This window comes from Macaca fascicularis, chromosome 4 (genome assembly GCF_037993035.2).
Source record: "Macaca fascicularis isolate 582-1 chromosome 4, T2T-MFA8v1.1".
NCBI lineage: Eukaryota > Metazoa > Chordata > Mammalia > Primates > Cercopithecidae > Macaca > Macaca fascicularis.
The window spans coordinates 158977313-158999594 of NC_088378.1; the positions used below are offsets into that span (position 1 = coordinate 158977313).

At 39.2% G+C, this 22282-nt stretch overlaps 1 protein-coding gene across 6 annotated transcripts in view; it reads right to left on the reverse strand.

Moving 5' to 3' along the window:
• Window positions 1-209: 209 nt before the first annotated feature.
• Window positions 210-22282, reverse strand: part of RNF182 (ring finger protein 182) — a 55340-nt gene continuing 33267 nt past the window's right edge. For 2 of the 6 annotated variants that reach the window (XM_074038837.1, XM_015449883.4), the window contains exons 2-4: window positions 6472-6626; window positions 4151-4264; window positions 210-3618 (exon numbers count right to left, since the gene is read on the reverse strand). In XM_074038837.1, coding sequence (XP_073894938.1) covers window positions 2664-3407 — 744 coding nt within the window. In that variant the 5' untranslated portion in view covers window positions 3408-3618; window positions 4151-4264; window positions 6472-6626 and the 3' untranslated portion in view covers window positions 210-2663. The remainder of the gene's footprint in view (window positions 3619-4150; window positions 4265-6471; window positions 6627-22282) is intronic. The other 4 variants (XM_065544388.2, XM_015449881.4, XR_012434225.1 and 1 more) reach the window with 3 other exon arrangements.

A 22282-nucleotide genomic window follows, 5' to 3' on the forward strand; every position in this document is an offset into this window, starting at 1 on the left:
ATTCACTGATTATCATAAGCATAGAACTGTTGCATATTCCCAAACTATTTCTACTTTGCCTAACAATGGTCAAATTTAGATACCATGTAATTTTTTAATTTTTCCCAGACCATACAAGGTAAGTGATTTCCCAACTAAATTGGATTCTATTTTGTTGAGCAGTTAGACAAAAACCTGGAAATGAAATCAAACAAACTAAAACCGAAGAATTTATTTATAAAGATGGTATTTTTATTTCATCTCCCCTAATTCCTCTCCCCTGCTAAAAACAAAACAAACAAAAACAAAAACAAAACAAAACAAACTATGAAGGCCTTTTAGAAGTGTGATGGGTTAGGTCCCCGTTGTTGGAAAGTTCTGAAGTCTTCATGGGCATGATAAAGACATTAGTTGAACCAACGTTTCTGAAAGTTCATGTTTGCCATTATCTAAAACTAACAGAGGTGCAAAGTCATAACTGAATTTTAACCGTAAGTCAGAGAAATCAAACTTCTAAATTTGGAAATAATAACAATTTAATAGACAAACAAAACAGTATCACAGTGAATAAAATATTAAAGCATTATCTTTTTTTCATTCAACAGCATGAAGAGTTTTCTGGTGTCATACAAAGATTGCTCTTTAAAGCCAAATTAACTAGAAAAAAGACTGCCACAATACATGGAGACACAAATTTATCACTGTAGACATTATACAGATAAGCAAAACACACAGTACCCATGTCCAGAGCTTTCTAGAAATCTCATTATATAACTCATCAATTTACTCAATGTTACAATTCAGAAAAAATGAACATTTTTTTTAAAAAACCTTATAAACATATAAATCCAAACCACAAAACATCTTCTAAACATGATATTTACTCTAAACACAAATGGATTTCTGGAAATTGCATCACAATGCTATCTAAACTAGATTTTATGAAATCATAAATGTATTTAGCTGTATCTTGGGGCTTTTATTCATTGGACCATATCCCATGTATACTTTTCTCATCCTACTTAACTTTGGGCATACATATTCCCAAAGTTTAGTTTTACAATAAAAATCAAACTGCTATTCCAGTTGGAATGGGTGCACTGTACCTGCATCACACAACAAAGATTTCATCACGAACAAGTTAAAGTCGTCTTAGTAATGCCCCCTTTCTAAGCTACAAATATTTTAATGTTAATAATTAGTAATGGGTTTTAGAGACTAGAATGCTTTTTCAAATTTTTGCCTAGTTTCTGTGAACATTCTATTCTATTCTGCCAACTTGTAATCTGCTAAACAAGTTCTTCTCAGAAATATATACATTCAACTTTTCCTACATCATGAAAATAAGTTGATTAACTCAAATCACCTAGGTTATGCTTGTATTCAAAATAAATTGTGTAAGAACTTGAATTCATTTCAAAACCAACTCAAAGACAACAGGAATAGCAACATGTTAAGCTCCACTCTGTCCCTGCCATTTACTTCCTTGAAGGGTCTTTTCAAGTAGGGCATCAGCTTTGCATGTCTCTTGCCCACCCCTTTGTCTAGACTACAACATAAAGTCTTGCACATAAACCTAAACCATCATATTTTGGTACAACTCAGTACTGTACAGCAAAATACTTAGGTTCTTAGCACTTCAAACTGTAAACTGAAGCATCTCATTAACTGTTTCTGATTTTCATTGCCACAGTTCACCTCTAATTGTTGTAAGATTCAGTAAAGTAAATCCTAATAGAACCAAAAATACAATGGGGGAAAAAGTCTTTATGAATTTATAGCAACTAATTTAAACGTAACCTTTTCAGGACAAGGGGTGAGGCTGATTGGGCAATGTGGTTTAAAAAAACCAAAACTAAGATGTTATAAGGAAAGAGTCAAATGAAGGTTTTCATGAATAGTAACCACTCTATGAGAAGTTCATTCTCCTCCATTCTTCTCAGAGAAGACTGAGGAGAGAGGAAAATAGACATGGAGGAAAGAGTGTGTCTCTAGGACAAATGGCCACATTCTGCCATGAAGTTGACTGTGATGCAAATTCCTCAGTGCTTTTCATTCTCTTTAGTAATATGGCAAAACAGGTATTCAGTTGAAACCACCCAAGGGAATGGAACTGAGTTTCCTCTTGGCAAGGGAGAATGTGCAGAGGGAACAGGTATCTCAATGGGAATGCTGACTATAGAGAGTGACTTGAGACAGAAAACACCTGAAGACAATTCCAGGGTGTTCCAATACCAGGAATATGGGGAGGGGAGGGAGTACACACTTTGTAAATGGATGTGTCTCAGAGCAACTTTCCTCTTGTGTCCAACCGCCATCACAGAATATCCATGAATACGAAAGGAAGGATCCATTCATTCCTAAATCTCCCCACAGCATAACATACCACACCACTACCGTCTGTCTGGCTGTACTGAGTGAAACCCTGCCCTTTCTCTGGGAAGACTCATTGCTGTCAGTGCTCCATGAAGGGTGAGCTTATACAATTGTGCTAACCCCTAAGTAGAAATGAACATTTTTACTTCCGACCTACAGGAAAACCAATCAAGTCAATACATGACCAAGGGCTTTGTTAATGTCATGGACACTAATCATAAAGAACATAAAAGGAAATAAATTATAAAGTATCTAACTTCACACTCAAACATGGCAATGTGTGTCCAATTTCTTATTTTGCATATCAGTCAAGAAGGAGGTGCCATACAGTCTAGAAATTCATGACAAACACACTGGCAAAAACCATACACCATAAGAATAACAAGGCTCGAAGGGACCAAGCTGACAAAGACGACCCCAAGGGTGACTTTCTTAGACACCAATAAGTAGATTCCTAAGGGTAAGGAGCTGAAGTAGAGCAAACCTAGCAACCACACTAACACCCGGATGGATGTCTGAAACAGCAGGGACGTGCAGTTCCACACAGTCCAGTTGTGTGACACAGTGGTGACAGAGTCAAAACTCGCAGGCCTATAAAATTCCACCACAGGAGTGGAGCTCAGGGACGGGGAGCTCTCTCTCTGCACCTCCATGATGGTTATGACCAGGCAGTTGGAGGAGGTGTGAGAAGGACTGACCAGAGAGGCCAGCCTCTTGGGGGTGAGCAGCAGCTCAGTGGGGTTCTCTGGCAGGCACTTCTTCCCTTTGCCTCCACAAGTCAAGTTAACAAGGATGTTGTTGTCATCGGGCAGGCTACTAACTTCATCATCTGGCAGGCACGTCTCAAACCTGCAGAAAGGACAGACAATGACACCTTGTGGGGAGTCCCCAAAGTCTATGATTTTGTAGAGGCATTTGGCACAAACCCTATGACAACACTCCAGCACTTTGGGTTTCCTCTGTTTCAGATTGTATCGATTGTAACAGATTTTGCACTCGAGCTCATCAGAGGCCTGAGACTCCGCAGGGTCTTCGGGAGGTTGACTAGCCATCTTGAATTATGTGTGCAATCTTCTGCCAGGTGGGTCTTGTTGAAGAATGGCTTTGATTAAGGTGCCCCTCTGAATATCATATCATCCAAATCTGGCAGCAACACAAAAAGGCAGGACAAGTAGTGAAAGAAACCAGAAGTCTTCCAGGCATTTTCAACTTCTGCATATAACTCTGTCTCAAATGCATATTTATAAAGGCCACATGAAGAATCTGTAAAGAAGAAGAGAGATTCTAATATAATGAACAGTTCGTTGAAAAGGTGTTTCTGAAAAGTGCTTTATGGAATTTTCTGAGCTTCAAGGATTAGAAGCAATAAACTTAGAAGGTTAAATCCCCTTCATCTTTTCACATACTTCTGTCATCAGAACAGGAAAGTGTTATCTCCATGCTTAGCTGTTTCAGTCAACAAGCATGATAGTGAAGAAAGAGTTAAGAATCCTAATGGGTGTAAAGGACAGTGTAGAGCTAGCTATGTGCTCTAGAACATACTTTAGTCTAGATACAAGAGATTTTCACTCTGAAACTTGTAACAAATTCTGGCCTCTGAAAACAGAATGGGACATGTATCGGAAACAGAAGACTAATTCGAGTATTGCTGGTGTAAATACCAGGTGTCTAAATACCATCAATAGTGCTCATGAATACACAAAAGGGAATATTAAGGACAAATGTTAAAAATGTGTTTTCAGAGAGTGCTTTGATAGAGATAAGAGCATATTTAAGTAGAGCAGACTGTTCTTACCTTCTCAGTGTAAAGAAATCTGTTATATAAAAGCCTTTATTGTTTGACTATTCCATTTCAATTTTTTTTGTTTCAATGCCAGTCTTGAAAACCACAGCTGTGCATATACATTCACTAAAGGAAGAATGAGGCATGTAACACCCAATATAAGCACTATAAACAAGTCAAGTCTAAGTCCCAAGAAAGAGAACTAAATACAGATAAAACATGCATAGCTATGTCTCTAGACATGAAGAAATCACTTGTGCATGGCTATCAATAAATACTCAACATTCACTTACTCATCTACTTTATTTCACACAAACTCTTTAGTAAAAGGAAAGTGTAATACAATCTACAGTCCTTACTATTACTATTGCTATTACTGGTTATTACTGGCTTTGGACAAATGGCTGAAGGTTAATTTCATATGCACAGTCAGTTTTCAATTTTCAGTACTAATGGAAGGAAGCAGTGTTAATAGAAAATCTCCAAATTATTTTTTTTTTTTTTTTTTTTTTTTGAGACGGAGTCTCAGTCTGTCGCCCAGGCTGGAGTGCAGTGGCCGGATCTCAGCTCACTGCAAGCTCCGCCTCCCGGGTTCACGCCATTCTCCTGCCTCAGCCTCCCGAGTAGCTGGGACTACAGGCGCCCGCCGCCTCGCCCGGCTAGTTTTTTGTATTTTTTAGTAGAGACGGGGTTTCACTGGGTTAGCCAGGATGGTCTCGATCTCCTGACCTCGTGATCCGCCGGTCTCGGCCTCCCAAAGTGCTGGGATTACAGGCTTGAGCCACCGTGCCCGGCCTGAAAATCTCCAAATTATTTTTAACTAGCTTTAATATATGTGGTATTTTTGGTAGCTGATTCACCTTAAATTATGTTTGGCTTAGAAAAATATCAAAATGTATTTGATTTTCTGAGCACATCTCCAAGCAATAATAGCAAAAAGCTGTCATAACAGCTCTGAGGGCAGAGAGTAACTGCTAGACATTTAAATTTGCTATGGATCATACTGCACTAACAGAGAAAGGCAGTGGGTAGCTGAATCTGGATAATTTTAAAAATCATTAATAGTTGACTTATTAATACATATTGTCTTCATTTTAAGACTTTAATTTTTAATCGACTTCCTATTCTACAAGAATGTGTAATGGACAGCAGTGGCAAGATGTATACTTGGTGGCAAAAAGACGTCAATCTATAGAATCTCTGGTAACCAAAAATGTTGGTAGGATTTTTTAAAATATAGTATATGTATGCCTGTATTTCAAAACTGCTACCATGACCCAATCTCTATGCATCCAGCGTAACACACAAAAAAGATATACAGACACAAACATCAAGTCTTCTCTCTCCTTTCCTTCCGTGTGCCCTAATTTTCCTCATTCCTGATGCTGATCCCATTCAGGATATGCAGGTCCATGTCCCTGCAAAACATGACTATGTCCTGCTCACAGTTCCACAAGGCTGGCATTTTTCCTCCTATGGGATAAACATCTTCAGGATGATAGCCAAAGAACAAGAAGGAGTTCTATCCTGGTCAACACACACAGTCCTAGCTCACTTCATGGGATAGCCCCTAGCCCTGGGCAGTTCACTGGTGATCTGCCACCTAAAAAGCTCCCATTCATTCCCTGCTGAACACAGGGCTCTTACAACAGTACCCCCGTTAGCCACACACAGACTTCAGCCCACCCAAATGGAACATGTAATTTGTTCTTTGGAGCTACATGCCCACCCAGACATAACGCTCTCCTGAATCCAGAGGTTAGGAAGCTGATGGTCCCAGTAGGATTAGCAGCATTGTCTGTCCCCACTGCCATAGAAAGGACTGAGGTATGTGAAGTCATGTGGAAAAAGGAAAAGAAAGTATGTAAACATATGCATAAAGACATCAGAAAAAAAGAGCAAAACATCCAGTGAGGATAACTAGGCAAAATTACATCTAGAGGCACAGAAAGCTAGAGTAGACACATAAGTGTTTATGAATACGTGAGAACACATTAGAACATCAGCACTTGACAGTCAGCGGGTCACATTCCTCCTTTCGGTACCAAGCTTCCAACCATTAGAAGAGTAGCAATAACACTTTATGTTGAGCCAGCCACAATTTCTATCTGATAATTGTGTGAACCTAAATTATTTCCTTGACAATATTGAGCTATTATTTGAAACAAAGCTTTGTTTTGTCATAGAAATACTCTTTCAGATTACTGAATATGTTAAGATAGAGTGTTATGTGATTATAATGTTCATATTTATAAAAATTTATATAAGGGACTTCTTGGTAACATGCAAAGAAAATACTCAATATTCAAATATCCAATAAAAAATATACCTACTCTAATTCCAAGGCCAGCTCTAGCAAACCTATTCCACCAGCAGGAAAGCCTTCATCAAGTCCTGCCTCTAAGAATGGCTCTTCTGGGCAAGACCAGGTGACAGCCTTGAGCTCTGGCAGCATCTGTGGAAATGCAGCCAACACAAGTATTTCTTCCTGGAACGGCAGAAAACAGCATGGTGATTGTTCCTCTTGAAAAGCCAGGCTACCAACTGCTAGAGTTTAAAAAAAAAAAAAAGTTTCATCTATGTCATTATGATTTTAAGATCCCTCAAAGAACTTGAATAATAACCAAAAATCTAAACCTTTCTAGGGTTATAATTAGTCAGAGTTGTTCTTTGGGCCTCTAAAATACAGCCATTCCATCCCATCTCCACCCTGTCTTCACTTCTGTCAAAGGCTGTGGACAACAATCATGATGTTCAGTGAAAGCCAGATTCAAAAAGAGTAATACTATATGAGTCCATTTATATAAAGTTCACGAACACACAAAATCAAGCTGTAGCATTTAGGGGTGCAAGCTTAGGTAGTAGAGTTATTATGAAAAGTCTGGAGGTGATTAGACTACATGTCAGGTTTATTAGTCCATTCTCATGCTGCTAATAAAGGCATACCCAAGACTGAGTAATTTATATAGAAAAAGAGGTTTCATGGACTCACAGTTCCACATTGTGGAGGAGGCTGGGGAGTCCTCACAATCAAGGCAGAAAGTGAAGGAGGAGCAAAGGCATATCTTACATGGCGTCAGGCAAGACAGAATGAATGCCAAGCAAAATGGGAAACCCCTTATAAAACCATCAGATCTCGTGAGAATTCACTATCATGAGAACAGTATAGAGGAAACTGCCTCCATGATTCAATTATCTCCACCTGACTCTGCCCTTGACATGTGGGGATTATTACAATTTAAGGTCAGATTTGGGTGGGGACACAGAGCCAAACCATATTATTCTACCTCTAGCCCCTCCCAAATCTCATGTCCTCACATTTCAAAACCAATCATGCCTTCCCAACAGTCCCCCAGTGTCTTAACTCATTTCAGCATTAACTCAAAAGTCTACAGTCCAAAGTCTCATCTGAGACAAGGCAAGTCCCATGCACCTATGAGCCTGTAAAATCAAAAGCAAGTTAGTTACTTCCAAAATATAATGGGGGTACAGACATTAGATAAATACACCCATTCCAAATGGGAGAAATTGGCCAAAACAAAGGGGCTGCAGGCCCCATGCAAGTCCAAAATCCAACAGGGCAGCCAAATCTTTGACTCCATGTCTCACATCCAGGTCATGCTAATGCAAGAGTTGGGTTCCCAAGGTCTTGGACAGCTCTGCCCGTGTGGCTCTGTAGGGTACAGCCTCCTTCCTGGCTGCTTTCACAGGCTGGCATTGAATGTCTGCAGCTTTTCCAAATGCATGGTGCAAACTATCTGTGGATCTATTGCTCTGGGGTCTGGAGGACGGTGGCCCTCTTCTCACAGCTCCACTAGGCAGTGCCCCAGTGGGGACTCGGTGTGGGGGCTCCAACCCCACATTTCCTTCCACACTGCCCTAGCAGAGGTTCTCCATGAGGGCCCCACCCCTGCAGCAAACTTCTGCCTGGACGTCCAGGCATTTCCATACACCCTCTGAAATTTAGGTTCCCAAACCTCAATTCTTGACTTCTGTGCACCCAGAGACTCAACACCACATGGAAGCTGCCAAGGTTTGGGGCTTGCACCCTCTGAACTCATGGGCTGAGCTGTACACTGACCCCTTTTAGCCATGGCTAGGATATAGGCCACCAAGTCCCGAGACTGCACAAAGCAGTGAGGCCCTAGGTCCAGCTGACAAAACCATTTTTTCTCTTAGAACTCTGGGTCTGTGATGGGAGGGGCTGCCATGAAGACCTCTGACATGCAGAGACATTTTTCCCATTGTCTTGGCAATTCACATTTGGCTCCTTATTACTTATGCAAATTTCTGCAGCCAGCTTGAATTTCTCCTCAGAAAATGGGTTTTTCTTTTCTATTGCATCGTCAGGCTGCAAATTTTCTGAACTTTTATACTCTGCTTCCCTTTTTTTTGAGACAGAGTCTTGCTCTGCTGCCCAGGCTGGAGTGCAGTGGTGCAATCTCAGCTCACTGCAAGCTCCGCCTCCTGGGTTCATGCCATTCTCCTGCCTCAGCCTCCTGAGTAGCTGGGACTACAGGTACGTGCCACCACGCCCAGCTAATTTTTTTTTTTTTTTTTTTTTGTATTTTTAGTAGAGACGGGGTTTCACCATGTTAGCCAGGATGGTCTGAATCTCCTGACCTCATGATCTGCCCGCCTCGGCCTCCCAAAGTGCTGGGATTACAGGCATGAGCCACTGCACCCGGCCACTTTGCTTCCCTTTTAAACATAAATTCCAATTCCAAACCATATCTTCGTGAATACATAAAACTGAATGCTTTTAATAGCACCCAAATCACCTCTTGAATGCTTTGCTGCTTAGAAATTTCTTCCACCAGATACCCTAAATCATCTCTCTCAAGTTCAAAGTTCCACAGATCTCTAGGGCAGGGGCAAAATGCCACCAATCTCTTTGCTAAAACATAGCAAGAGTTACCTTTATTCCAGTTGTCAACAAGTTTCTCATCTCCATCTGAGACAACCTCAGCCTATACCTTATTGTCCATATCACTATCAGCATTTTGGTCAAAGGCATTCAAAGTCTCTAGGAAGTTCCAAACTTCCCTGCATCTTCCTGCCTTCTGAGCCCTCCAAGACTCTAGGAAGTTCCAAACTTGCCCACATTTTCCTGTCTTCTTCTGAGCCTTCCAAACTGTTTCAATCTCTGTCTGTTACCCAGTTCCAAAGTTGCTTCCACATTTTCAGGTATCCTTATAGCAGTACCCCACTCCTGGTACTCATTTACTGTATTAGCTCATTCTTATGCTAATAAAGATATACCCAAGACTGAGTCATTTATACAGAAAAAGAGGGTTAATGGACTCACAGTTTCACATGGCTGGGGAGGCCTCACAATCATGACAGAAGGCGAAAAAGGAGCAAAGTCACGTCTTACGTGGCAACAGGCAAGAGAGAATGAATGCCAAGTTAAATGAGAAACCCTTTATAAAACCATCAGATTTCATGAGAACTTACTATCATGAGAACAGTATTGGGGAAACTGCCCCCATAATTCAATTATCTCCACCTGGCTCCACCCTTGACATGGGAATTACAATTCAAGATGAGACTTGGGTGGGGACACAGAGCCAAACCATATTATCAGGACAGCCAATGCCTTGAAGGGAAGAAAGGACAATGTCCAAGCAGACTCAGTGCAGGCTACAGAGTGGTTGACAATGCGCTCTTCTTGACTGGGGTGGTACTTACAAGGGTTCATTTTGTGCTACTCCATTACACAGTACCATTTTCTGTACTAGTGTTATCTTTCACCATAAAAAAAGGAAAGGAAAAACAAAAGGAAAAAGGAAAGAAAGGGAATCTATAACTTTTTTGGCTATTTTTATAGATACAGATTTTTCTACATTCAAAATGTATAGATGCATATTTTGGATCAACTTACTTTTTCCATATGATCTGTACGTAAGTTCATTAATTCTTTTTCACAAAATTGAAATGTCACTTATCTATCATCTTAATTTTCATGAATTACTACGAATCAATACTGCTGGTAAGAATATAAATTAGTACAACCACTATGGAAAACAGTATGAACATTTCTCAAAAAACTAAAAATAGAAATACCTTACAACCCAGCAATTCCTCTACTGGGTATCTACCCAAAGAAAAAGAAATCAATATATCAAAGGGATATATGCACTACCATTTTTATTGCAGGACTATCCACAATAGCAAAGATATGGAATCAAGCTATATGCCCATCAACAGAGGAATAGATAAAAAAAAGTGAACTACTATTTGGCAATAACAAAGAATGAAATCCTGTCATTTGCAGCAACATGAATGGAACCAGAAGTGATTATGTTAAGTGCAATAAGCCAGGCACAGAAAGACAAATACCTCATGTTCTCACTCATATGGGAGCTAAACAACTTTATCTCAGGATGAGGTAGGGGAGGGAGAAAGAAGAGAGGTTGGTTAATGGGTACAAACATACAAGTAGATAGAAGTAATAAGTTCTAATATTTGATAGCATACTAGGGTGACTATACTTAGCAACAATAATGTGTATATTTCAAAGTAACCAGAAAGCTTGAAATACCAACATATAAAAATAATAAACAGTTAAGGTGATGAATAACCCAATTACCCTGACTTGACCACTATACATTCTTTGTATGTTACAAACACTCACATGTACCCCATAAATATGTAAATTATTATATATTAAGAAAAGAGGGAAAGTGGATGGAATCTCCAGGACGGACATATCTGTGCATGCCTTGGTGAGAACAAGGGCTAAAGTATGTCTCACCAGACACTGAGTAAAAAATCTGGTATGCTAAAATTGCCTTGAAAATAAATACAAAGTTTTCTTTTCCTAGAAAAATACATACATTTTCAAATATATGAAGCTGGTATACCTAACTAACACTTCACAGTCTTTCATCCTTTTATAAGTCATCTGGGGATAAGACTATACAAATAATTACCTACTATTATTCTCATAAATTAGCTTGAGCTCCTGGACTATTGGGCAAATGATTGTTTTCACAGCCCTAAATGTTTACCACTTATTATTAGACTCAAATCCATCTTACTCTGCTACTTAATTCCCTTGATGGTGAAGATGCAAACTTGGCTTATATTTTAAAGCAAAGTCCCTCCAGTGGACATCTGTTGTTTGTATCTACCTAGGATCTTTTTGCTCCTTTATATCACACTGCTCCCTTCCCAACTGCCCCCACTTCTTTGGCGAAGTGTTCCCTACTTACTCAAATTACAAAATGGTGGGTGGGCTGTGCTAATCATAGTACCTCCCTTCTCTCCAAAGGTGTGGACTTAGGACCAGGCCTGACTGATCACATACTCCACTACTCCCCTATTCACAAGGATTAGTCTAATGGGCATGTGAGCCAAACCAGACTTCTCAAAGCTCCTGCCTGGAACTCTTTTTATTTGAAGCTAGGGAAAAACAGGACAGGACAGGGACCAGGGGAGGGGACACAGAACCAGAAAAAGATGTATCAAGGAACTGCCATGGCAGCAAGAGGGAGAAGAAGAAGAACAAAGCCAAAATTATGAAGACAGTAAAGGAAAACAAGAGGCAGAGATTTAAAAAAAAAAAAAAAAAAAAAAAAAACAGAGACAAACCTGATGAGACCTAAACTGAGTTTCTGAAGTCACTAATGTATGAAGGTTTCTGTGAGCCAATAAATTCCTTTTTATGCTTATGCTAGTTTTCTGGATGGATTTCTGTTACTTACAACCCAAAGTGCCCTAATACAGTTACCATGCTGTACTTGACGTTGAGAATTTATTGTTGTTTTAGATCTAGGTTGCTACTTAGTATTACAGAAATTTATATAAATAAATAATTCAACAAAACAACTCAGAGGCAATAGGCATTCTCTAAGATTTCATTTGCACATGTGTGCACACACGCATGCACATGTACACATAAACACACATTTACATATATAAATACACAAAGGTCACCAGACATATTGTTGCTTATTTATTAGTGGCCTTTGTGTGTGTGCATTCTTTTTTATTTGGTTCTTTTCTCCTCCACAAGTATCAGCCAGAATACCACCCTTCCCTGTTCCACTTCCCCCAGGAACCCATATTAACTACCTGGTATGTCTTCTTCTACATACAGATGGTTCGTAACTTCCTATTTTTCTACTTTACACTCATGCAAAAGCCATACACATTCAGTAGAAACCATATTTTGAGTATCCACAAAACCATTGTTTTTCACATTTATTACAGTATTCAGTAAATGACACGAGATACTCAACACTTCATTATGAAACGGGAAAAGTTCCCTTATCCCTCTCACAGGGCATGTGATGGGGGTGTAGCTCGCTTCTTCAGTGCCCCACTGCTCAAACTTCTAGGCGGAGCATGAAGACAGGTAGGTTATGGGGCTCTGACCCCACAGCAGTGTGTAAGGCTGAATGTTTACAGCTCCTGAAGCCCCACAGGGTGTGTGTTACCACGTGCTCTTTTAGTTTAGCCGTCTGTAGGTGGCTTATGTTAGTCAGCTCAATTAGACCCTCTGCTTTATCGCACGGAAAGAGGGCTTTCTGTATCCTGAGGTTTCTTGCCTTGGTGTACCGGAAGAATTGGATCACACGTGGGCTTAGAGAATGAGTGCAAGGTTTTATCGAGTGGAAGTTCTCAGGAGATGGATGGGAAGCCAGAAGGGAGATGGAGTGGGAAGGGGTTTTCCCCTGGAGTCGGGCAACTCAGCGCCTGGGCTCTCCTCCAACTGCCCCGGCCAAACTTCTTGTCCTTCTACCGGTTGATGGACTGCCAGCCTGCCAGCGTCTGTCAGTGTGCTCTTGTGTCGCAGTGCTCCTCTCAACGTCCAGTCGCTTGTGTGTCTCAGGGTTTTTATAGGTACAGGATGGGGATGTGGTGGGCCAGGGTGGTCTTGGGAAATGGAACATTTGGGTGTGAAGGCAGGAGGGCCTGTCCTCTCTAGGTCTGTGACAGGTCTGAGGTTGGAGCCCTAACCAGGGACCATGCCCTCCTCTACCCAGCACTTCCCTGACCCCCTTCTGTATCAATTATAAGCTTTGTGATAGATGATTTTGCCCAACAGACCAATGTAAGTGTGCTAAACACATTCAAGGTAGGCTAGGCTAAGATATGATGTTCGGTAGGTTAGGTATATTAAATGCATTTTCTTCCAACTTAAGTATTTTCAACTTCCAAAGAGTTTATTGGGATGTGACCCCATCATAAGTAGAAAAGCATCTGTATTTCTCCATCTACATATAATTGCAAGGACACAAATAAACACAATCTTTTTGTTTTTTATTAGTAGTATATTATACCAAGTTTTCTGTATCTTGCTTTTCCTACTCAATAATAGCTCATTCAACTGAGATAGCCCTAAATTACTTTTATAATGGCTGCATGATATTTCACCATTTGGATGTACTAGAATATATCCAACCATTCCTCTCCTGGCGGCTATTTATTTGTCTAAATTTTTCCCCCAACACAAACAGTAATGCCGAACACAACCTCATAATATATATCCCTACATGTGGGTGCTTTTATTTCTTTAGGAGAACAAGGAGTAGAATTTCTGGATCAAACAGATACTACTTGTAATCTATTTTGCCAGACTGCTTTCCAAAAAGGCTGTAACACATACTCGACCAGTAATATGAGTATTCTTTCTCCTGAACATCAATAGTTATTGAACTTTTAAGTTTTGCCAGCCTATGGAGTTTCTTTCCATTGTCTGTTCCAATAGTTTTTATTACTAGCATCTATACATTTTGTTAAATGCTTTTGCAGCATCTATTGATGTGATCATATGATTTTCTACCTTTAAATAGATCACGTAATAAACTGCACTGATAGATTTTGACTTTTGTATTCTTGGAATAAACCCCACCTGGTCACAGTTGGGTCCTCAAATACATTCATGGGTTCTATTCGCTAATATTTTATTTAGAAATTTTGCATCTGTACTCAAAATTAAATTGGTCTCTAGATTTTTTTTGTGCTGTTAAGTTGTGACATTAAATGTATGCTTATTTTATAAGTGAAACAGGAGCTATTCATCTTCTGCAACAGTTTAAATACTGATAAAATTATGTGTTCTTTAAAAGTTACATAAAACTCAGCTGTAATTTCATATGATTCCATTGTCATTTGCAATAGTAGATCTTTAACAATTTTTCCATCTCTTTTAGGGTTATTGTCCTATTCAAATGTTCCATTTCTTCCTAGGTTAAATTTAGACATTTATATTTGACAACCTGGGGACAGGTTCCTGATCTGTCACCCAGGATGGAGTGCAGTGGCATGATCTTAGCTCACTGCAACCTCCACCCACCAGGGTCAAGCAATCTTCTCACCTCAGCCTCCCAAGTAGAGATTACAGGTGTGCGCCACCATGCTTAGCTAATTTTTGTATTTTTAGTAGAGACACGGTTTTGTCATGTCGTCCAGGCTGGTCTCAAACTCCTGTACTCAAGCAATCCACCCACCTTGGCCTCCCAAAGTGCTGGGATTACAGTTATGAGCCACCATGCCTGACCTGGGTTTTGGTTTTTAACTCAGTCTGACAATTTTCCCATTAAAACATTTAATGAATTATAAAAATTTGTGAATTTTCCAAGTTCATTCGCATTTAATGTAAAGGCTGTCATGTATTAATTCATTCTTTCCTTCTCACTTGATTTATTTGATTCAATTCTAAATATTTCCCTCCTGTCATCTTCCTTCACCTCAAGGTATGTGTTTCTGGTTAACTTTTGGTTCAGTTACTTTTTGTTTTGTATTATTATTTTTGTCAGAAAACACGTGATATTTCTGAATGCTTACATAGTAACAAATTTCCTCCTGACAGGGAGATGTATGGGATTTTCAGGCTGCTGTCTTTTTCTCTCTGAAACCAACCCAATAGTCCTATAGACTAATCTTTTTTATAAACATAGATTGCCCTTTCTTATCTTAAAGCTTAAAACTTTTTTGTTTTATCTGAGCTCCTTCCTCAGGAGAGGACTTTCATGCCTCTCAATAAAAGTACCAAAGAATTGAAACTCACCAGATCACCACACCAGATGAGGGGCCCCTCATTGATCATGATTGCTTCCTTGCCCCTCTCTAGTTCCTGTTTTCTTACACATTGTTACATTTCTTCCCTGCTATATAAACCCCTGGTTTTAGTCTTCAGAGAGATGGATTTGAGAAGGATCTCCCATCTCCTCAGCCACAGCACCCAATTAAAGCCTTCTTCCTTGGCAATACTCATTGTCTCGTGATTGGCTTTCTGTGCGGTGAGCAAGTAGGGCCTAGACCAAACCCTTGGTATTTTGGTAACATCTCCATGGCCTGCAGAAATTGCTATCTCTAGTTTTCTGTGTCACAGATGAGAAATCTGCTGCTAGTCTGATACTTCTTCATGGTAAGTAATCTGCTCTGTCTAGAAGCTTCTAAGATTTTGCCTCTTATTCTTAATATATAGTTCAAGAACTTTTCCAATAAATCCAGAGTGTCTTTTTTCATAAATTTTACCTGGAACTTAATAGGCCACTTGAATTTACAGACTCAAGTGCAGATTTTTAAGCTCAAAAAATTTGTTCCTTATATTTATTTAATTATTGCCTTTCCTCCATCTGTTCCTTTTTCTCTTTCTGGCTCTCTCCTGTTACTCACATGTTATATTTCCTGGATCTATTTTCTTTTGTGGTTTCCATTCCTTTATATTTTCGTTCTGTACTTTCATATTCTTCTACTTGACCAACTAGGCTGCCAATTCAAGCCCCAGGAATGATCATTATCACCTTCAGTTCATTTACTAAAATGTTTGATGGGGAAATCATGCATTTCATCTCTAGAAAGTCTTCTTGTGCTGCATCTGCATCTCCTTATGTGCTCTTTCTATTTTTTGTCAGGTTGTCATCTGTCTCTGGCTGCCGCTCCATCTCATTCAGCGTGAGTTGTCTTTTCTCATAGACTGTCTTCCCTTTGGCTGCAGTGCCAATATTTTTCTTTGTTATATCACTGGGGTTCAGGTCTGATTGTTGAAGGACTCGTGGAACTGAAGTTCTATGAGTAGGGGAAACACAATGATCTCTTCTCCTGCGATCTAGCAGTGTGACAGGTGGGCTGCCAGGACCCTTCCAAGGCCTCCTGCTCCAAAGGATGCCCCCAACTACTGATTTTTCTCCTTGGTCTCTTGTGGAACACACACACCATGGGGTGAAGGGCAAGTTTCAGTTTTCCTCCCAGGATTCCCCATCCTCTGTAGGTCAAGCTCATCACAGTATCCAATGCATCCTGATCTTCTGGTGGGACTCATCCAACGGATGCCAGCCCTCGGTACCAGCCAAGCCTAGAAGGGAATCCCCCATCTGCTCCCCACTCCCCTACCCTCAGCTTTCACAAAGCTTGGGGTTTCACTTGCACTCAGGGGTCTGCTGGCTCCAGAAGTAGTTGGGATCAGGAAAGGCAGACAGAGTAGAATTGAGAAAGCAAGATAGCAAGCCACTTTAGCTTATTATCTTTCAAGAATCCTTGCCAACTATAATTCCTGGAGTTTTTCCCAAATAGTTACCTAGGTGGAAAAATGGAAATTTGTGATAAAAGTTTAATTTGGGGAGAACACTGGCAATACTAATCATGTTCAGTGACTATTACATAAAGATATATACCAAACTGATACTCATCCCTAAGTTAACTGTTTTTGAAATTCACTTTTTAGAATTCTCCTTTTTGCACATTATTTTGTTTTACTTCCTCTATAGTAAACTGTCTCATTCTAAGAATCCATAAACTGGACACTCAACGGCATGAGAATCATTTTCCTTTGCCTTTGGCTATCTTTAAGTAATGCCTTTCAAGTTCTACCTTTTAATTCAAAGAGCTATATTGCTATATACTAGTTAGATAATAATTCTTTTTTTTACATTTTAAAAACATTTGTGTTTTTTTAACTGAAATTGTCTTGAGTCTTTGCTGTTTGGATCTTGAACTGTTTTTGGGTCTTCTTCCCCACTTTTTCATGATACTACCCTTCTATTTCAATTTTTAAAATTTATTAGTAGACCATCTCCCCTAAATACTCTTTGCCCTAGCCCCTATCATGTGTGGCAACTTGTCTGCAAATATGGCTGCAATAATTCTCCACAGACCTGTACAAACACTTTCTACAATGCGACCTTCTTTTCATCAGATCAACAGGTAATCTGTTTTTCCCCACCCCTTAAATCTTGGCCTTGTGACTTGCTTTGACCAACATTAAGAGTTTGAAGCAAATTTGTGACCTCAGGGTGTCTTGAAGCTTCTGCTTTGCTCTCCTGGAATTCTGAGACCACCATCGAAGAAGCCCAGGCTAGCCTCTCCAAAGATGAGAAACCAGAGAGAAAGGCCCAGACAAAAGCCAGCACCAAATCCAGTCATGTGACACCATTAGAGACCATCCAGCCTCAACTAACCACCAGGGACAACACCCATTTGAATGAGTGTCACCATGAAATAACAGCTGAAGAATGTGCCCCACTGAGCCCAGTAGAAAATGCTGAGCCACAGACTCATGAACCAATAAAATGGTGGTTGTTTCCAGCCACTAGTTTTGAGGTGCTTTTGTAACAATAGATAAGCAAAATAGCATGCTAAACTATTTATTTCCAAACTAATCCAAAGCCAATCTCTGCCCAAAGAAATTATTTCCCTCATTTATCAATGAGTGTCATGCCTACCTAGAAGACTCTTTTATGAACTTTGAAGCTGTCCAATCCATACATCTTGCAAGTTTTGTCAGTCAAAATACAGTTTCTATGTATTCTTCCATGCATAAACTTCAATAATTTGTATTATAATAACTTCTACTAATTCAAGTCTTTTTAAAAAGCTCAAAAATTTTAGAAACACTGCATAAGCTCTACTACAGTAAGTGGAAATTATAATTCCCACTTAATAGGTATATGAACATCCATTGACGTTAAGTACCTTTCCTAAGATTACATGAGAAGTCAGGACAAAAAAAGTCAAAATAAGTAGAGCTCAAAACAAAAAAACAAAAAACAAAACAGAGCTGTCACTGTGATCCTATTATTTGTCTATCCAGGGCTCTATGCTGTGTATTACTCCACTGTCCATATGAATTAATTGTATAGGTCTTAGGGTGAGTTGAGTTTCTTCAAAATATTTCATATACAGTTTCATGTAGCCTGAATTATTCTTATAGAATCCATCAACCATTTTAATTTGGCATCAACAGGAGATATATTTTTCCCCTTATGAAAAGACAACTTTCAAATTTCAACTCTCATTTCCAAAAATACTCCTCCCATCCTGGAAAATAAATGTTGTAAACATTGCTGTCTAGATGATGAGAAAATATATTTTAAATGGCTCTGTAACAAGAAAACTGATACAAGTTAAGGTATTGCCATTTTCATTAACTATGGTTTCTGTTTTTATAAATGGTGCTAAATACCTGCTTCTATGTTCAATTTATTTTTGTGCAAAATGGAGAATCACTCTTCAAACACTTTGACTTCTTGATCATCAGTTTTTATGACGTCTTAAATTCTTTGACTAATAACTCTATCTTCAAAAACATATGAGAGATTCTGGCACTTGTAGCATCATTTTTGTGACTATCAAGGCAGAACATTGGTTTTTACGCTCAGCTATTGATAAAGTACACACGCTTGCCATCTCTCTGACACCCAATTGCTCATTCACAAAACCTGATGTTCCTAACCTCATTATTTATGGAGCTTGAGTCTCAAATTAAGCTTAAACCACACATGTGGCATCTACCTCCAAGAAAGTCCAGTTTTTCCACCTAGAGATTCAGAAGCTGGATTCTAGTTAGAGCTTGAAAGACCCGCATTACTGTTAATAATTACTAACAATAATATGCTGGTCTCAGTCCCAATTTTCACAGTTATGCCTTAGGGAACATTAATAATAGTTGAACTTTGTAGAGATTATGGTCTCAGAATTAAGGGTTTTAGTACACCTTTCATTAAAAACAATCCTTCTCACTATAATAAAAGTCTCCAAAACTCAAAAACCTAAAAAGAATAGGCTCAACAAATGCCAAGCTCTCGTTCTGGAAGGACCGTCAGCTGACTCTAGAAGAATTTAACCCACAATACTCATAACCCCTAATGGTGGTTTGGCAGCATAAGGAGCAATTCCAGAAAGCCTCCCTTGACAATTAAAACTCTTACCTCCCCCCTCTCCAAGAACAAGCAATTTAATTTGATGGAGAGTCATAATCTATTTATTAGGATACAGCCAAGTTAATAACCTAGCAATCTAAGTTATTAATTTTGGAAAAGAGGCCACTATTTTTATATATGGAGTTGTGATTTATGCTGTGCTGTTTGCCAGCAGTTTTAAACGAATAAATGTTCAGGAATAAGAGAGAAAAAAACAGGTACTCCGCACCCTATATTTAGGTATCCACATCTGCTTTCTTCTTCAAGACTCTGGAAGTGCAGCCAGGAGCATGACCATCCCTTGCGGGCAGTCTACAATGGAAGCACATAGCATCTAGAGTCAGGAGACTGAGATTTGGGACCTGGCTCTGACACTGCGATCTTAGACTAAAAGATAACACCTGCCTCACAAGGTGGTTGTGAGGATTCAATGAAATCATTTAGGTGTAAATATTTTACATACATAAGCACTATATGGATGCGACTAGAAATTTAGAAATAATGGATCCAATGATATGGTACTTCAGCATTCTAAATTGGTAGTGGATAGAATATGCATTGAACACAGTATCAGAAGGTACACAGGTTTTCTGTCTATAGATAGAGCAGGTAATAAGTAAAGCAAGCAAAGCACAATTTATCAATGTTGTAATAACTTCCACTACCTGATGAATGGAGAGGGAAATGTCATTATTTCTCTTTTGTTTATACTATCTATATGGAACACTAACAAATAACACATAAAGCTCGTAAGTTTAGATTTTTTGCTTGGTACCTTACTCTTTATTTGGAAGAGGCAAAGCTATAAGATCATGGTTAATAAGAATATGGCCGGAAAATTACGTTATTAAGAATGACTGAATCCTGTTCCATTAGACTAATTTCTTTCCTATTAATTTCTTCCTTCATAATTTCCTTTGGCCAAAGTTTAATAAAACTCTCTAACCTTATCAAGAAAAACTAAAATGTCTAAAGAAATTAGCATAGATTACATGTACCATTTCTACAATTTCAAACTTAAGTAGATTATTTTGATGCATATTTCACTAAATGGAACTAATAGTGTATATAACATGCACGCGTGCGCGCGTGCACACACACTCTCTCTCTCTCTCTCTCTCCCTCTCCCTCCGTCAAAAAAAGTGCATAATACTCCCAAAGCCATGGCTGAAAATCACCAACTGTCCTTCATCAATACATTTGTGATTGACAGAAAAGTCATCTTCAACTGCTATAGAACTCACTTAAAAGAGTAACAGCTGGGTTTGGTTTTTGATTTGTTTGTTTGTTTTTTGTAGAGATGGGGTCTTGGTATATTGCCCAGACTGGTCTCAAATTCCTGGCCTCAAGCAATCCTCCTGTCTTGGCCTCCCAATGTGCTGGGACTACAGGCATGAGCCACTGTGCCTGGCCAAGATAGATTTTAATTCTTGATGGACTCATGATGTAGCCCTCTTTTGATACATTATCACTTTCATTTAATAATTCAGCAAGCATTTACTTAATATCTTTTAAGTGTCATACCATGTGCAAGATGCTGGGGATTCAAAGATAATCAAGACAAGGTTCCTGAAAGCAGAGGCTGATTATAAAGGCAAATGGATCCTTTCCTGCCTTTACCTTGTCTCATTTGTTCTTCACCTTCTTCCCAGTGACTATACCCTTACTCTTGAAACTATCTATTCTCACAGTTTCATGACATCACAGTCTTCCAGTTTTCCTCCTAGTTCACTGATCACTGATCACTATTCTCAATCTTTTCTTCTAGCTCCTCTTCTATCAAATCTCTAGATGTTAGAACTCCGTAGCCCTTGCTTGCAGTCTTTCCCTTGGATTGTTCCATCTCCTCTAGTAGCTTTGAATACCATGACATGATGACTGCCCCCCAATTTGTGTCTGCAGCCTATCCCTTCCCTCTGAGTTCCAGAGTGCTTACAGCACCTCCACTTGTAATAACACAAACATTTCAAATTTAACAGGTCTAAGACAAATTTCAATCCTCACCTCTCACTACCACCCAATTGTTTCCTGCAGTTTTCCCCATTTTAATAAATGGCACCACCATTCTCTTAGTTTTTCAAAAACTAGGAGTCACCTTTGATTCTACATTATACCTTACTCCTCATGTCCAATCCACTGGCAAGTCAGTCAATTCAACCGAAGTATGTTTCCAATCTTCCAATATCATTCCATCTTCATCATGAACATCCTAATCCAGACTTTGACCCTGTTCATTGCAGAACCTTCTAATTTATCTTCATGCTTCTAATCTTGCCCTGTTATAAATTATTTTCATTGCAATAACCAAAGTAAGCTTCTAAAAATGTAAATGAGATTATATCTACCATCTGTTTATTACACTTAAATTGTTTTTCATTACATAGAGATTAAAATCCAAACTCTACGCAGCAAGGTACTGTATGATCTGGCCTCTGCCTTCCCTCCAATCCTGTCTTGAACATATTGTTTTCTTGGCACACTGGCCTTTGTTAAGTTCCATGAACAGTCCAAAGTCTTTCATGTTTTAGGCTGTTTGCTCAATGTGAAATGTCATACTAATCTCATTCCTTCTTAGAGATCTTGCCTTAGTCTGTTTTGTGTTGCTGTAAAGGAATACCTTGACGCTGGGTAAATCATAAAGAAAAGAGGTTTATTTGATTCAAAATTCTGACTGGTTGGCAAGTTCAGGACTGGACATCTGCATCTGATGAGGCTCTCAGGCTGCTTCTAACCATGGGAAGAAATGAAAGGGAGCTGATATGTGCAGATATCACATGGCAAGACAGGAAGCAAAAGAGAGGGCAGGTGCCAGGCTCTTTGTAACAATTAGTTATCAAGGGAACTAACAGAGTAAGAATTCATTCACCTCCAAAGAAGAGCATTAATCTATTCATGAGAGATCTGGTCAAATTTCAACATGAGGTCTGGAAGTAACAAATATCCAAAACCACAGCAGATCTCAATATAAAGTCCTCAAGGAGGTACTCCCCAA